The sequence below is a fragment of the Nicotiana tomentosiformis genome, chromosome 5 (assembly GCF_000390325.3).
Source record: "Nicotiana tomentosiformis chromosome 5, ASM39032v3, whole genome shotgun sequence".
NCBI lineage: Eukaryota > Viridiplantae > Streptophyta > Magnoliopsida > Solanales > Solanaceae > Nicotiana > Nicotiana tomentosiformis.
The window spans coordinates 39,311,825-39,330,377 of NC_090816.1; the positions used below are offsets into that span (position 1 = coordinate 39,311,825).

At 38.2% G+C, this 18,553-nt stretch overlaps 1 protein-coding gene across 1 annotated transcript; it reads right to left on the bottom strand.

Moving 5' to 3' along the window:
- Positions 1-7,633: 7,633 nt before the first annotated feature.
- On the bottom strand, positions 7,634-16,798 carry LOC104090765 (protein PAT1 homolog 1-like). Its single transcript, XM_009595940.4, has 5 exons — positions 16,548-16,798; positions 15,683-15,849; positions 12,837-12,893; positions 12,421-12,496; positions 7,634-10,503 (listed from the first exon to the last, which is right to left on the bottom strand). Exons 1-5 carry the CDS (start codon positions 16,609-16,611, stop codon positions 8,399-8,401), a joined length of 2,469 nt encoding a protein of 822 aa, XP_009594235.1. The 5' UTR covers positions 16,612-16,798; the 3' UTR covers positions 7,634-8,398.
- Between the last annotated feature and the right edge of the window lie 1,755 nt (positions 16,799-18,553).

Below are 18,553 nucleotides of genomic sequence, written 5' to 3' on the forward strand. Positions count from 1 at the left end.
GCTTCTAAAGTGGGAATCACTCATCCAAATTCATCCCGAAATATCCGAAAATCAGGTTTGACCATGCACGCAAGTCATAATACACAATATGAAGCCACTCAAGACCTCGAACCACAGAACGGAACCTTAGAGCTCAAAATGACCGGTCGGTTCGTTACATTCTCCCCCTCTTAAACAAATGTTCGTCCTCGAACATGCCAAGAGTCTTTCCCAAGCCGTCAAATCATTGTACGAACTCACCATGCACATACACGAGTAATCATACGTCACCCCAATCCACACAAGCCCGACAATACCATCTCAACCACAGATTATTGCTTCCACTCATGCCGAAATGCCTTAGAATCAAATTCCCACATCTACCAAAGGGCCCTATTATCACACAAACACACTGTATAATTCTCAACTAGCTACAACAGCTCATGTATATACCCACAAGGTATAACCACATGACATAACACATCATCCATATGCCCATAGCAATAACTCTACCTACAATAGCTGCCCATTACCAAGCCCGGTACCAGAAAACTGGCGCATATCGACTAGAACCTTGTTCCAAACCTTCACAACGCTGAAAATAATGCAAGAAACATGCGAAACTCATAATTGCTCATCTGATCAACAAGCCACCTCAAACGCCACCTGGGCACACATATCGCAATCCAAACCAAACAAGCATAACTCGAATGTGACTGAGTATGAAAAGAGGAATACATGAGAGAACCGTCAAACAAGCCAAATAGGCACAACTCCTCACAGATATCATACTGTGGATCCAATCCACAAGGAAGAAGTAAGACACACGCAACAACCACAACAGATCTTACCTTAATATGACCTCATTGCGGCACATAGCCCGGCACCAACACACCTATTCACAAGAACACCAGGTCCCCATCCTTAACTCAGAACCACAAGTAAAATAAACATCTCATCAACTAAGGCACCTTACCAACTAACCCCGTAAAACCAAAACTACAACACAAAGCAAACTTCCCATACCTGTAGAACACCCATATCATAAATTATGGCCAAACCACCCAGAAATCACGTCAAAACCTACTGTATTTAACTAACAGAAAGTCCATCCAAGTCTCATAACCTACAATAGCAACCAAACTAGAACAATAGACACGGGCTATCACAATAAGATTCTCAACTGGAGTGAACACATGAACAGAGTACAAGTATCACAAAACACAATCATATTTGAAGCAAGGTAGGATGAATCTTACCAATAAATGGAACCGGATCGAAGTGACACAAATGCATATCTATACCCAATCGAAATCATACCTGTAATGACATCATCTAGTGCATCGGCCTCTGCCCAACTTAAAAGAGCATAATAATGGGCCCGGCCTCCCCCTCTAGGGCGACCTCTACCCGCCTGACCTCCATCCCTAGCTGGCAGTGCAGGTATAGTAGCAACTGCAGCAGAACTCATAGCCTGAATACCCTGCTGTGACACACCTATCCAGAGTCTGGAATAATATCTCACCATGTGGCTGATATCTCCACACTCAAAGCAACCTCTCTGCTGATGTGGATGTGGAAGTTGTCCGGTACGGGTACTTTGGGACCCATGGATATCTGTAACACCGCGTGTAGCCTGAAGTGAAAACCTCTACCATGACGTACCCTGCCTCCAAAATAGGGATCAGTAGGTCCTCCCGGTCCACGAGGCCTCTTAGCCTCCCTGCCCTCTCTCTCCTGGCCCTGCATTCCCTCTAATCGGCGAGCGATCTCTACCACCTGCTGAAATGAAACATCCGTCTCCAACTCCCGAGCCATGCTGAATCAGATACCATAACTAAGCCTCTCAATGAACCTGTGAACTCGCTCTCTAACTGTAGAAACCAAAGCAGGTGTGTCCTGGACAAATCACTGAATCTAACAGCATACTCTGACACTGACATAGTACCCTGGCGCAGCTGCTCAAACTCCATGAGCCATGCATTCCGAAGGGTCTGGGAACAAACTCTCTCAAGAACATCTCTGAAAACTGAGGCCATGAAAGTGAAGTTGCATCAACCGGGCTACCCTCCTTGTAAACCCTCCACCACTAATACGCTACTCCTGATAGCTGGAATGTAGTAAAAGCAATCTCACTCGTCTCCACAATACCCATGGTGCGGAGAATACGGTGGAACTCCTCTAGAAACCCATGTGCATCCACGAAAGCAAAGCCACTGAAAGTAGGAAGGTGATACTTCTTGAACCTCTCAAATCTCGATTGCTCCTCCTCAGATGCCCCTGGCCTGACATCAGGCTGAATCGGAACAACAGGCTCTGTTGGGATGACACCTGGAACCTGACCAATGTGGACTCGCTGCTCTGGAGTATGGGTGGCGGAAGTCTGAGCTCCTCTCCCGATCTGTGAAGTAGCTGGCACCACCAAAATCAGTTTCGCCTGAGCCAATGTACCAAACATGCTCAGGAACTACGCTAAAGTCTCCTGAAGTCCCGGGGTCGCAACATGCGCCCCCGGTGCCTGTACCCCAATTGGAGCTACTGGTGGCTCCTCAGCTACTGCTCTAGTAGGTTCTCTAGATGTAGCACGTGCTCCTCCTCAGTCTCTGCCTCTGCCCCAGCCCCTAGAAACACCGGCTCTGGGGTAGCATCATCAGTAACTGCAGCTCGTGTTCTCACCATTTATAAGAGAATAGAATGACAAAGGCTCAAACTCCGAAATCAATAAACTCACATGATAGGAATGAAAGAAATGAAGTTTCTTAATAGTTCTGCAGTCTCACGAAGATAAGTACAGACGTCTTTGTACTTATCCACATCTCTACTAAACTCGATTATGACTCGTAGCACCTATGAACCTATAGCTCTGATACCAACTTGTCACGGCCCCAATTTCCCTCTGTAGGATGTCATGATGGCACCTAGTCCCTAAGACTAGGTAATCCTAACACTTATTGAATTAAATGATAAAATTTAACCAAAAAAACTATTAAACATGAATCCAAAATCTTCTATAATAAGCCAACAACCTCGAGCACAATACAATATCCCAAAACCAGTAGTACAGGTCATAAGCTCTACTGAGTTTACTAGAAAATCTCTAAGTACAACTGTTCCAGAATAGAAATAAACAGTACAAAGTAAAATTTCAGAAGGTGACTCTGAGGCCTACGAATGCGACGGCAAGTATACCTTGAGTCTCCACAGCAATGTCCAATCAACTAGCTAATGACCACAAACTCCGAAGTACCTGGACCTGCACAAAAATGTGCAAAAAGCGTAGCATGAGTACACCATAGCGGTACCCAGTAAGTATCAAGACTAACCTCGGTGGAGTAGTGAAGAGAAACAGTCAAGACACCTATTAGACATAATAACCTATACAAGTATGAATGTGAAACTAACAGGGAATCATATCCATATAAAACTAAGCATGGTAACAATAATAAAATAATACTTGCAATAGAAAACTAGAAGCAACAATTAGTAACAAGGCATAACAGGTAATAACGTCGTAAAGTGAGCTGAATACAGTTCAAGTCCGGTGTAACCAAGTAAGGAAAACAAGTAACAACTCAATAAGAATAACCGCTTTCACACAAGTTTTATTCAAGAATTTTTGAGAGGCACCACACCTCATAATCACAAATCATAATTCACGAACCCTAATCACTTGGCATCTTGTGCCCACATTACAAATCACAACCGCATGGACCACTCACGTGCCAATACCATTAATACCTCATATATGTACGGACAATTCACGTGCTAAGGGAGTGACAATATCTCATATTCGCAGACAACTCACGTGCCAGCAATAACAATAACTCATAACCGCACGGATAACTCACGTGCCAACAATAACAATAACTCATAACCGCAAGAACAACTCACGTACCAATAGTACAACTCTCACACAGAAGGCAAGTAAACAAGAATACATGTAAATGATCAATAAACTTCAGGATTCGTCTCCTTAAACCGATATGAGTGATTAATTACATGTATGCTTGTGCAAGTGTTCCGTCACAACTCGAGTAAACAAGTAAAAGCAGAGACAACGAATGGTGCATAGGAAATAACACAACGAAACGTAAAATGCATAATCACACAAGGTAGGCACACCACTACACAAATATCATCAATAACAATGCCACCAAGCCATCACAAGTCATCACAAATCATCCCCGACATAGCCCCATTATCTCGCCGCGTGCGCAACAATAAAGTAAATGCCCGTCTTGTCTTGCCACACGCACATCATAATATTCCTGCCTTGTCTCGTCACATGCGCAAACCCACATATATAGCTCGCCTTGTCACGCCACATGTGCAATATCAATAATAACAATGGCACAGACAACTCACGTGCGACCACCCCGACAATCTTCTCAACAATATCACATGTGCCAAAACATAACAACACAAAATAACAACTCGCACCACATATGCCCGTGTGCCACAACATCTCCTCAAACAATTCCAATACCACAACCACACATATCCATCGGCTCAACAACACTGAGTACAATAATAACAACAATAACACGAGAGCACAGCAAATAAATCAACACAAGAATTATAAAACACAAAGAACGAGAGAACGAGCACACAATGAAAGACATAACAAGCAATAATGGTTTCAAACAAGAATAACTTAACAATGGGAGAAATAATGTGTAACAACGATATCTAATAAGAGTAACTCAACAATTGAAGGAATAACATGTAACAATGTTTCCGAATAAGTACAACTCAACGATAAGAGAGATAACATGTAACAATGATTCCGAATAGGTACAACTCGATGATAAGGGAGATAACATGTAACAATGATTCCAAATAAGTACAACTCAACGATGAGGGAGGTAACATGTAAAATGATTCCAAATAAGTACAACTCAACAATGGAAGGGATAACAATAACTTCAATTAAGGTTAAGCAATTACAGAAGAGATAACATGGCAATAAAAGAGGCAACAACTTCAATTAAGACGTATAAGAGTATATTTGGCAACAAGGGTAGAACATGAATCAATCAACTTCAAATAAGACACGTAAGGGTGAATTTAGCAAATGGAAGATTTTACATGATAATGATAAGACAACTTCATTTTAATGAACATAAGACCTAAGAGTCTAAGCCGGTCAAATTTTCACATATATGTCGTGTACATACTCGTCACCTCGTGTACATGTCTTGTGAAAATTCGTTAAATTTTTTGTTGTTGTAGTTATTGTATATCAGATCAATAGTCAAAGAGATCGAAGCGAAGTAATCAATTCAACCATTCAAATGGTCTCGCATAACGTAAACACAGTATCCTCGTAGAACAGCACCCTCAAATTGCAGGTGGAGTGGGAAATGTAATAGTGCATATCCCTCTCAAACTAGTTGTCAACTATGGAAAAAATATTTCACGGGAAGGGTAGTGTTGGTTGCGGGCGGGACCTCCGGGTAAAGAGATCTTTAGTAGCAAAAGACAAATGCGGATAGTTACGGGAAGAGCAATGGGTACATTCCAAACCTCCTTTACCGAAAAATTATAACGCATATATAAAGTTAAAATTATTAGTTTTATATATAATTTTAATTAAGACATGTACACGAGGTGACGCATATATATATATATATATAAGGCTGAATAATGCTAGATAATTATAACGAATTTTCACAAGACATGTACACGAGGTGACGCATATATATATATATATATATATATATATATATATATATATATATATATATATATAAGGCTGAATAATGTATAAATAAGGCTGAATACATACGCAGACTCTTAAACTTATCCGAATTTTTAATTTAAATACTCGAACTAAAGGTTGTTCCTATTAAACACATTAACAAAGGCTCTACTGTGCCTATTAGGCCCTTCACTAACATCTGGTGAAAAAAGAAGACGCGTGAAAGTCACACACGAATGACATGGCAAAGTGACCAATAAAATTGTGACACGTCGCATTTGAGCTTAGATAATAATAAAAAAATTTTAGTAAATAAATTTCAACTCTTTTTTTAGATGTCCCCCGCCCTCTTTCTCTAAGTCTTCTTAGTTGGAGTACTGTCACCAGCAACTCCTACTCTTTTATATTCTGAGTAAATAATAGGCGCAGTTTATATATTTCCCCAGAATCAAACTCCCCCTCCTCCTTCCCGGCGCCATCATCAGCATTGGTACCAGCATCACGACCAGAAACTGCCCCAGTTTCAGCGCTCCTCAAGCAACTCAGATCACACTCTAAAAGTTTAAGAAAATCATGATAATATGCTCAAGTTATACTTACGTTCAGCACAAGAACTAAATCTAAAAGAAGTCAAAATTGTAAAAATCAGTTAACCAGAAAAAACTTTTGGCAAAGATCCCTCCGACAAGGCTTTTTTCCGACAAAGCCAATTTTGACTCAGACTATGCAATGAACAAGACTGGCTCCATATATATATATATATATATATGTGCGCGCGCGCGCTTATCTGTGTGCTACAACCATGGTTATTGAATTAAGAGGGGTTTCGCTAGCCAAAGATGAGGGGTTAATAGATGTATGAAGATGATGATGATCTGAGCAATTCTAAAAGGGACAGCAAAAAAAGTTTATTTGGAAGGATTGAGCACTGAAATTAGAAGAAATGATGCTTTCTTATGGTTCATGGAGATAGTAAGTATGGTGATGGAGTGGTGGCGGAAGATCGAGGTGAAGGAGAGACGAGAAAAAAAAGTAAAATAGAAAATTAGGTCTTTCACTCTCTTAGAAGAGGTGAATTACACGCTCCATGCCATGTCAACCGTTTGTGTTTAATAAATACAGTTGAGTTTATTATTCCGAAGTATAATTGGAATAACCCTTAGTTTAAGTGTCTAAATGAAAAATCCCGACAAGTTTAAAGGTTTGGGTATGTATTCAACCTATATATAATGAATAGAAACCACTCGAAAGTACTGGCATAGACAACTCTCTATTAGTCTTTTACTATGTCCCTTTTCATCTTTTTTTTTTTTTAAATCTGAGTTGGAAATGATTGATGATATCTCCAGCCTCCAATTAGGATCCAGCCAATTCACCCAATGTAGAGGAAGTATCTAAAACCTGAAATTTTGGAACATTAGGGGAGCAGACTTGTCAGCTATCATTGTGAGAAGTAATCTAACTGAAAGAAGATAGTCACATGTAAAAAGCTATTATCGCCTACGATAGGCTAGTTAACTCCATACGTTGATTCAGTATAATGTAATATTCACAAGGAAAATGTCAAGAGGCCATTTTATGTTACGTGCAATTTCAAGTGTAAATTAGCTACACAATGCCTTCCTCGGCATTTGGAACAGTAAGCGTACCACATAGTATTTGTCTAAATTAGAAAGAAATCGACACGTGCATCAGAGGAAACATGAAAGAACAAAGATCAAATCCCAACTGGAAAAAAAAACGCTACAAGATTTCTTTCCATCGATGTAAGCTGTCAATGTAAGCTTTGGACAGAGCGTGCATCAGAGGAAACATGAAAGACCAGAGATCAAATCATAACGGAAGAAAAAAAACGCTAGGCACACACAACAAGATTTGCCCCCCAACAGGGCAGTGGAGATAGGCATAGGTACCACCACACTTCACAGCCCTTTTACTCCAAACAATAAGACGTAAAGGGAACTGATGGCAAATTATAAACTAAGCTTTGTAAACAATCACGGGAAATGTAATCGATTAAATGGTTAATGCACAAGAATATCAAATTATTACAGTTTTCACTTTGAAAGTTTCAAGTGTAGCAAAGGTTTCCAACTGAAACTGCAGAGCTGAACCCTTCTCTCCTGCGAGCCAGCAATATTACTTCAGCTTGAATAAATCCTTTTTACCCTCTTCATGAAAGCAGAGAGGGAGGGGGGCAAGTGCAAGAGTTCCCTAACTCAACAAATCACATGTACATCCTATCCTTCCAGCTTTTATCCGAGTTTACAGAAAGAGCATAAAAAATACAGCTCTTTGGATGAAGAAACTTAAAGAGTGACCAATAACCCCATTTCTTTCAGACATAATACACAGTTATGTAAGACAAGACGGTCATCACAAAGAAGGAAAGGAATATCGAAAACCATCTTTTCCTTCAATGAAGCAAAAGAAAAGTAAAAAAGAAGAAAGGAAGGGGGGAAAGAGGGAAAAGAAACAGGGAAAGAAAATGGCGGGAGGAAAAGGGGGGAAAAAAAAGGTGGATTAGGAGGAAGAGGAACTTTAGGCATTAAAACGACGCCTAACATATATGCATATACCCTTGCTTCCAGCCTTCTATATTCTACTAGACTGATGCTGAAGCAGAACAACATGTTCTGGCAAAGAGAAGCCAGAAAGCAACCTTGAGAACTACGGATGTACAACTGCACTTGCTATTATGAAATCTTACCATCTCAGCTAACAGCTTACAGATTCAGGATTTATATGTCCACTGCTTCCACCATGAGCATTGAATCCGGTAACAGGCATGGACCGCTGAGCAAAATTTAACAACAGTTTCCTTTGGTGCTCATCTGTATGTGGAAGACTAGCACGTAAAAGTTCCACAGGCATTTCTCTGCTTACGGCTCTTGCAGCCTCTGGACTAATCATTTCAGCATCTGACTGAGACTGTGTTAGTATGGATTGCATGATACTGTCATACTTACTCAGACAATACTTTGTAAGCAAACCAAAAAAGGCATCAAAAGATGCCTGCCAAAGGGCAGGATTAGGCATGCTGAAGCTGTTAGCAGCCTGAGAATCAGTTAACAGATGAGTTGCCCTTTCAAGAACAGATTTTAGAATAATGGAGGCTCCATCTCCAGCAGGGCTTCCAAGAGGGCGAAGAGGTGGCTGTTCTGAGGAACAAACGACAGCAGCAAGACAAGCACTGAGTGAATTAAGGTCCATGCCACTGACGCATTTTGAGACTATTTTTGCAAGATCAGTGATGGTCTCAGCTGCTTCTGGATCAGGTGGAAGGCCGCCAAACAAAAACCTCAAATGGCGGAAAATTGCCATACAAACTATTCTAACAAGCTCGCCACCAGGTAGAAGAAGCTGAAGATACCTTGAGATGAGCTTTCGGCCCTTGGGAAGAGACACTAACCACAGAAATACAATGTCATCTTTTGGGGTAAGCCCAACAGAACTGCCACTTTTGCCAAGTGGGTCAACTAGTTGAAGTGAGGCTGCCATGCCTTCCAGTAGGATCTGCCGCTTCCGCTTGAGCTGAGCACCGCCATCTTGGGGCTGACTAAACTGAAGGAGCCTGTCAATGTCATCTACCTCAGTGAGAAGATAGAAACCATCTTCTATAGTAATTCTAGCTGCAAGCATTGGCTCCTGTTCCAAAGGTCTCTCGGATATCTTCTGTTCACCACTGCCTTCAATGCAAACAAAGCCCGGTGGATCAACTTCAAGAAGTGGGCGAGGCCTGCGGATGGAAGAAAATGAAACCCGTCCATGAGCATCAACATGGAGATGAGGCTGTGATTCTGTGCTATTACGTGACCGAGAAGACTGCTCCTTATTTGGGCAAAAACGATGTTTTGACCTCGACTCGGCTGCTTTCTTTGCAAGGCGGGCCTGGTGATAGTAATCGTCTACATATGGGTCATTGCCATGTGCTGCAGAATGCTGCATCTTCAGGATGCTCTCTATTTCATCACCAGTCATATACTTGGATCGGAACTGTGGCACATTACTTTCACTTTTGTGGCTAGCAGCATCAGAGCTTTGTTTAGAAAAGCGCACATTTTGTCTAACCTTGTGTGATGGCTTAGATCGTGGATCTCTCAAATCAGCCATTCCATACTTTCCTAGATGAGATGGTGAAGAGAAGGAACTAAACAATTGAGATCTTAGTGCAGAAAAATGAGCTAAAGACGGCTGAACTGAAGGATGCAGTCTCTGCTGTTGCAGCTGCTGTGGGGACATGAACTGGGGGGATAATAAACTGCTTTGATGAGGAAACTGATGCTGTAAGACACTATCTAAGAGACCAGAATGGTCCCCATGGATAAGTCCTGCATGGCTGCTCCACTGGTTTTGCAACCTGGTATTAAGAGAGAGACCAGTTGGGTTCAACTGCGGGATGTTTCCACCATAGTGGAGCCCATGAGGCAAGCCAGTCAAATGCATATTAGAGTTCGACAAAGAAGACAGATTAGCAGTCGAATAGGGAGACTGAGGTCCAGCAGAAAGAGATGACATGTTTTGTCGCGAAAGGCCGTGTGGTGAGGGTTGAGATCTACCACCAGGAGGAGGAAAAGAAGTGAAAGCTGATTTGGGTAATAAAATGGGTTCACTAGAGTAGTGCTGAAGTTGTGGGGGTTGTGGGGGTTGCTCAGGGTATGAGGATGTTCTATACAATGGTTTTGACTCTGCAAGATGCACTGCAGAGATATGTGGCTGTGAGGACCATTTTTTGCTTTCCTGGTAACATTCAGTGTCAGATAAATGCTGATCAAACCAATCGTGAAAGTCTGCTTCTTTCGCCCATTCAGCTGCAGAGGAACCTGCACATAACTTCTATCAATTAGAGAGACCTACATGCAAGCCACTACAAGAATGATTGCAATGCCCAACAGCTTTAATCTTGTTTCGCAAAGGCAAACAGATTACCAAACAAATTATCCCCAAGGAACAGACCTCTTACCAGCAGTACCTTGTGATAGCTGAACATGCATATAAGAATATGTGAGACATGCATGATACATCATTCATTCGTGACTTGAGCAGTGGTAAGAAAAGCGGGAAACAGTACCAACGAAAGATGGAATGATGGAAGATGATAGACTGCTGAAGTTAAGCCAAGCTAATAGCTTCTTCTATCTCTCCTCTAATTGCTCAAATATCAGTACATTTTTTCTCACGCTCAGAGAGCAAGGACACAGACATGCACAATTCTCAAGCTTATATGCTGCTAGATCTTATAATACACCCTCCATTTCATTTTATATGACAGTATTTGAATGGAACAGGGTTTAAGAAAGATAAAACTTTTGGCATATAAGCTATATATAAGCACACATTAGTATTTCCTATTTTCAACATGACATCTCATTCTCATTAGAGGATGTCCTTAAGAGCAAAATAAAAGTGTTAAGATTAAAGAGTTCCCCAAACACAGAAACATGTTAATCCTTTCAGTACAGGCCAAAAAGGAGAAATGTCATGTCAATGGAACGGAGGGAGAATATAAGTATCCAACATATAATACTAAACTAAACATAAAAGACGACAAAAGAAACTCAAATTCAAGTCTGTCAAATTTGAGCTAATTCAGAGAGATTCTATGAAAATTAGACGTTAAATTTCTACTCTGAAAGCTAATATGCTGTGCCAGATGGACGTATTTTTTACTACGAACATGTCTGTTTCCCTAAAGATATCTCTAAAAAGCATATATTGGTATAACATAATTATTAAACTGCAACTCAAAATTGAGAACCGGTAAATAAAAATTGGGAATTAAGTTCTGAATGTGACAATCCAAATGACATTTATTGACAGAGTGCAAGTCAGATAGCACAATTTATACCTCATTCATCAGAAAGTGATTACAAACTTCGTGCGCCACAAGAAAACAAGCCCATCAAAGCAATATAGGAGCAGCAAATCAAGCAAGTGGAAGGAGATGGAGAAAGAAAAATGAAAACAAGCTAAACTGAACAAAAAATTATAAAAAAAAAAAAAGGAAAGGGGCATGAAGATTACTCTCGTCTCAACAAACAAAATAGCTATGGGGAAAACCACTATGTACCTTACGCTCTACATGTCACCATCTAAGTAAATCAGCTTGTTTTCTCTTTTTTTGGGAGGTTTAGTTTTTGGGGGGTGGGAAGGCTGTGTTCTCCTAAGCTTATACTGACAAAATTAGGACATCTACACATAAATGGAGATTATGAATCAATTCATCTTCTTCAAGCTCTCCACTCTAGCAGCCCAAAAGGCACATGCCGGAATAGATTTCCCTTGTAATCATCCAGAAGTATGAAGTAATATGCATTACTTTGTACAACAATCTCAAATGATTTCTACTTGTAGTAGCAATGATAAAGGATAGCCGATTTTCATAAACCCAAAAAGAAAAAAGGAAGGGCGAAAAGGAGTAAGACATCTACCATGCACATACAAATATTCATCTCCAAAAGGGAGAATAATCGCTGACCGTAATAATCAAGCACGAAGATGAAATAGACTTGTATTGATTATCCGCAACTCGTTCCCTACCAAGGTCTGAAATCAAGTTCCTTTATCTGATATCTAAAAGATCAACAAATCTAGGACTAGTACCACAACTGTCAGAAGTTCAGGTGCAAGTTTACAAGTAAATTATATTTCAGGCAATACAGAAACTAGTCCAAGAGATTTGTCAATTATTCAGATACCAACATCAGAGGACATAAAGATGAATCAATATGTGCACTTACTTTCCCTTGAAAATGAACCTGATCCACGGTCACCAATGACACCAGGATGCCTTGGTCCAATTACATTTCTGTTCAACTGGAGAAAAGAAAAGCAAGCAGTTAGATTGATCCAGTACAAGAAGTAGATTTTCCCTGCTCTGTAGAAAAAGATGATGTAAAAAGTCACAACCCACAGTTCAAGCGTTTTAGATGGTGACTCTACAAAATACAAAATATAAGTTCTATCGCATCTTATCTGTTAGAAATCAATTCTTTCAAAAAATACTCTATCTCACGGAAAAGGACCAAAAAGAAAGATTCATGGCACTAGGAGGGTACACGATCAGAAAAAGTTAAAAGAGTTCAAGCCGGACAGCTCACAACATCAGGAAATAATATCAAGCTTGCCACTTAAAAAGGGTGCTGAATTGGCTGACCTTTGAAAATGTTGTTGCTAGATCATCCAAGTCTGACAAAGAGCTCAAGACTGATCCCTGGAAATAAAGAACTGAATTAGAGGCAGAATAAAGGAAAAATTGCCAAAGTCTGCAATTTATCGAGGTAATCAGCAAATATAGCATACTCACATCACCAAGGGCGAGTTCACAATATAAATGGTAACAAAGATGTTTGGAGATTACTCATAAAATAAATACAGATAAATTCACAATTTACTAGCACCAACTGACAAACCATCTATCCAGACTAACAGAAAGTGGAGCACATATGGGGAGCAAAGCTACTCTAAAGCATATCCAAAGATATTTATCAAATACAAAAAAGAGTATTTCTAAAACCTTGAGCAAGCCGTAGAATTAACAAACAAGACTAATAAAAGGGCAAAGTTTTTCCTAAAAGTATAGTTGAAGTCCAACTTCTAAAAAGCTTGTTCTAATTGTCAACATTTTATTTATAATTGTGGCGCCTGGGCCAGCTTGCGTACACCTCGACTATTCAACTTGATACCTACTACCTACCCCAGAACAAGTACTAGGTAATTATGTCCACCAAGGCTTAAGCTGATGTAAAGAAATCACCCGGGGCTTGTTTGGAAAGCGATGTGTAATTACCTAGCTATGTAATTACTAGGATAGTAATTACATACCCTGATAATTACATAGTATAGTAATTACAATGACTTGTTTGTCTGCCACAACATAATTAATGTAATTTTCACTATCATGTTTGGTTGGATAAGTGTAATTACATAGTAAAATAATTTTTTTAAGATTAACAAGTGGATAAGTTTTACTATATGACAAACATATATGTAAATAATAAATATTAAAAAAATTATGAGATATTTAAAATATATATTATTCTATGGAAATTTTTTAAATAATTATAAATTGATAATAATATCATAAACATAATCGATATCTTACAAATAAATAATGTTGTTCCTTAAATTAATTAATAAAAATTCCAATAACGAATTTAATTTTTTCACCAACTCATGTGAATATAAGAAAGCTAGATATGAGCTTAAATAGTATTTTCTATCACAAATATTTATACTAAAGATTAGAAAATAAAACTAGTAAACTCAAAGCAAGCAAATTATAATGTGTAAGAAGTACATCTATATACAAGAAATATTAGATATTATTTATAGCTAGGTATTTAAACTACATATTTTTTCAAATAAAAGTCTTAAATAATCAGTATCTTGACTATCTTTCAAATAACCAATATCTTAATTTAAGATAATTAATAAAATTTTCAATTATAAATTTAATTTTTTACCAACTCATGAGTATAAAATGAAATTTATGATTTGTTTCACTATTTAAATAACAAAAAGATAGACATGAATTTAGAAGGTATTGTTTTTAAATAATTATTTATACTACTTAATAGAAAATAAAGCTAGTAAAATACGAAATTGTGTTTAACAACTAAGAAATATAAAGAAAAATTTAAAAAAAAAGGTAAAATATGAGAAGTCGCGAAATTAAATGAAAGTACATATAAGTAACACGTTGGAGTGTTGGAAAGGAGAATAAGAGAAATGGAAGAGAAATAGTGTAAAACTAATAGTACTTTAAATATTTTAAAAAAAATAGAAAGTTACATTAGTTTGTAATTACCACCAATCTCCTGCCTTCCCCTTGAGAATTGGAGAGTGTAATTACACCTCTTCAATTACACCAAATTCCATGTTGATCAAGTAATTACTTGGTAAGACAAACATGTCAAATTGTGTAATTACGTCCAATTACACCCAAATCTAATTCCTTGGTGGCTTCCAAAACAGGCTCCCTGCTGGGTTTTACCCCAGATAAGATTTGCACCGACTTCATTAACGCTATACTCTTGGATTCGTGTGATCAACGTATTCAAGCTTTACTAAAAGAAATGAGACAAAATATTCAACCTATGTAGTTTGTACCTAACTATTTAAAAATAACAAAAAGACCCATCTCCTTCAGCCACCTTTTACCATTTTCTTCTCCTACAACTTTACAAAACCAGCACAAACCATCACTGATCTTAAAACTCTTCAAAATCTTGCTACCAATCAATGTCTCGGCCAATAGAAGTACCTAGAACCACATCAAACTTAAGCTGAAATCACTAGTAAATCACTTAATAACTGCAGTAGGCACTGATAGCCCATATTTGATGAAGGAGCCCCACACCCTCGTGGCAGCTACAGCAATTTGAAGAAAAATCATAATAAGCGATCAGACCTTGCAAAATCAGACCATTGCCTGGATAACATCATCGTAAAACCCCAGTAGCCACTTAGAGTTATGGTGAGCAGCAGGAAAGGGGCAGGCTCATGATTGTAGAGTAAGTGGGAAGTTTCTTTTTTGAATTAGTATGGGGGAACTTTAGGTGCTAAGGAGATAAAGCAACAAGAGAAGGGAGCAGGTGCAGCAGAATTGTAAACTTTCTTTCTATTGATGACTCAGTTACCAAAATAACTAATTAGCTCGTTTCATGCAAGATTGAAACTCAAAGTGCTGATCACAAACACATGGACAGAAAACAAGTACCAACTGTAAAATGCTTAGTGAAACCTAGATATCATTTGTATAATCTTCTCATAAATGAACAATAACTTTTAACCATTTCCCCCAATTTCATGGCCTACAGAATTGTTATTTCTCTCTATGTGTTGGTAGCATACATGATATGATGGATTTTATTAGTTAAAAAGGTCCTCATACTTCCAGTCACAGTGGACGAACATGTCGTTCACACCCTTGATAGAAATCCAAGCCTCAGCAGCAAAAAAATTATGTAAGATCCAACGGAAAGTACAAATAGATTGTACCTCGTCTTTCTCAAATAAATGATACTCATGTATCTCGTCGTCACCTAATCCACCTCCAACAGCCAGATCATTGTTCTCTTGTTCATCCTCTAAACCACCCAATTCAACTTCCTCTGATATATCTCGCCCAAAGAATGCATACTGTGATGCATCGAAGAGCGCACTATCTGCATCAAAAATCCAAATAAGCAGTCAATTCTTCCACATGCCTTACACAATCAAAAAAGTAGAACCTTGACTTTCTTTTCCCATACTAATGACAACATGTAAACCATGGAAAATCCACAAAATTAAATTGTAAAGTAAGGTATTGAACAAGAGAAACTTCAAATTCCAAGAAAACCAAAACAAGTACTACTACACATCAATGCAAAACTAGTCTGGATTCACTATAAGAATCGCCTATATCCACTCCACTCTATTGGGACCCATTTCTTTTTCTTTTTGGTTTCTCACCCACTGTCCAGTACTAATCTAGATTCCAGGAAGTCCCACTTTGGAACATAAATCGCTACCTACCAAAAGAGACTCCATTCCAAGGTTGCGAACCCTAAATCACTGATTACGGATGGAGGGGTGCATACCACTCCCCCACAATCTTTGGTGGTTAATCAGACCCATTTCATTCCAACAAATGAAAGCACATTTTAAACCCCACCCCCTCTCCCACTCCCCCCTCTTCCCCCCTCCTCCAAAAAAGAAAAGAAATTAGCAAATCACTACACCTCAATCCCATCTGTCATCCATTTATTACAATACAGGTAAATAGATTAAAACAATAAATCAAGCAGATTTTACCAACAAAAAAAAAGTAAAAACTCGATCTGCAGATTCAAGAATGAATAGAAAGGCAGTGTGAAGCTACCTGAGATGGAGCTAGAGGAGGAGCTCGCCAAGCCCTTAATATCTCTGCTATTGGATCTCTCCATTAACAATAAGAATCACACTCTCACACAACCAAATTCTCTAGAAAATTATCAACCCCATAAATACACCGGCAAAGAAGGAGAAAAAAAAGTGAAAATTCCACCGAATCAAAACCCACTTTTTTTTCCTTAAAAACCTGAGATTTCTAGGGTTTTCAAAGAAAGACACGACGAAAAGAGGAAAATTGAGAAAGAGAGAGAGAGCTAGCGTGCGTATTACATAGTCTACGTGTTTGTGTTGGTGTGTGTGGGGGGGGGGGGGGGTTTTTTGTGGGGATGGATATGTATGAGAAGGAAATAGAATGGTAAGCTTTTGTTTTATTTCCTTGAAAGTGAGAGTGCAGAGATAGAAAGAGAGAGAGAGAGGGGTTTAATTATTACTTTAGCTTTTAATCATTTTATATATATATGGTAATTTGGCATTATATTAGAGCTATGATGAGTGGTAGTAGGTCAATTACACAAAACCTTCACTTCAAGTTTTCTTTTCTATTTCCACACACATGTTACTATTCTCAAATCTCAACATTATGAGATTCTCCTTAACGCACTACTTAGTACTCCACTAACCATGAGCCATGAGGTCATAAATCATAGTCTTAGGGTCGCTTGATTTGAATACGGCTTATGCCGGGATAAGTTATGATTGGATTAGTTATCTTAGTATTATTTTTTATCAACTGTTTGGTATGTTATATTAAAAATGACAAATACATAATTTCTAAGAAGAATGTATAAGTTATCCCGGTATTAATTACCCCACCCTCTACATGGTATAAGTTATCCTGGTACTAATTTTAATCTCGGGATAACTTATATCAGGTTTGCTAACCAAACAAAGTATTAAGATGGTATTAAATTTTTATACCAGCACTATACCTTCTTATACCTCATACCAAACGACCCTTAGAGTAATATACTCAGTTTAGATTTCAGTAACCAAAGTGTTATGATAAGTGATATGTAAAATACATGAAACTCAAGTTTTCTTCTCATTCTACGTTAGTTCCTAAAATTATGAGAATCCTAGTACAATGTTATACTAAAAAAGACAGTTCGATCCACTAAGCTCCCGCTAGACAATGTTATACTATGAGTCGCAAATTTATTAATCAAATTTGTTTTTATTCAAGTCTTTATTCAACTTATTTTTTGTTTGCATCTCAGGATAATGAAATTCTTTTCATCCGCGATAAAGATTCACAATTGAAGCATAGCTTAAATCATGTTGACCAAGAAAAGGTGTATTTGTCCACTGAACATCATACTTAAGTTGTCCTCGTTCCACTTGCGTATCATTCTCAACTCTCAAGTTGTAAATTATTTTAGTGAAAAATATAATATTTTGAGTTTAAATTCCAATGAACAGTCGCTACTGTACTATTGGACTTACCATACTTCCAAGCTTAAGCCTAATTATGTTGAGAAATATTCTCTTATATTTCAAGTACTTGAAAATAAAATCTTGTCTAAAAAAGTTTCAATTTGTCTTGGAGGCATAATAATAACTATCCGATTTCCATTCTCAAATATGCGTATTCATACCTTAAAACTGTGCAATTATAATTCCTTCACAAATTTACCCTAAATCAGTAGTTGGCCACTCAATCACTTAACATTCTCTCGAAAGCCACCTTCGTTCAATAGCTACTAACTTCATGATCGTACTCACATGTTAAAATTTTGTTCATGTGAAATATTATTTTTTGTACACTCCAAACAAAACTGATCTTCTTTATGTTTACAAAATATCAATGATCACATAGAAATAGAGGTGGACCCAGAATTTGGAGGCTACCTCTACCTTATATAGTTATGACGCATGCCAATTACTAGCTACACAATTTGACGGGCAACTCTATTAAAACTTGATGATTATGTTAAGTTTCAATTCTTGGCTTTGAGAGAAGTAAATTTGGCACTTTTTAAAGATTGGTTTAATATA

Coding starts and splice junctions, on each gene's coding strand:
- LOC104090765 (XM_009595940.4), bottom strand. CDS start 16,611: ATGGAGAGATCCAATAGCAGAGATATTAAGGGCTTGGCGAGCTCCTCC. Junction 15,850..16,547: donor CTCCTCTAGCTCCATCTCAG/GTAGCTTCACAC, acceptor TTTTTGATGCAG/ATAGTGCGCTCTTCGATGCA. Junction 10,504..12,420: donor AGGTTCATTTTCAAGGGAAA/GTAAGTGCACAT, acceptor AGTTATGTGCAG/GTTCCTCTGCAGCTGAATGG.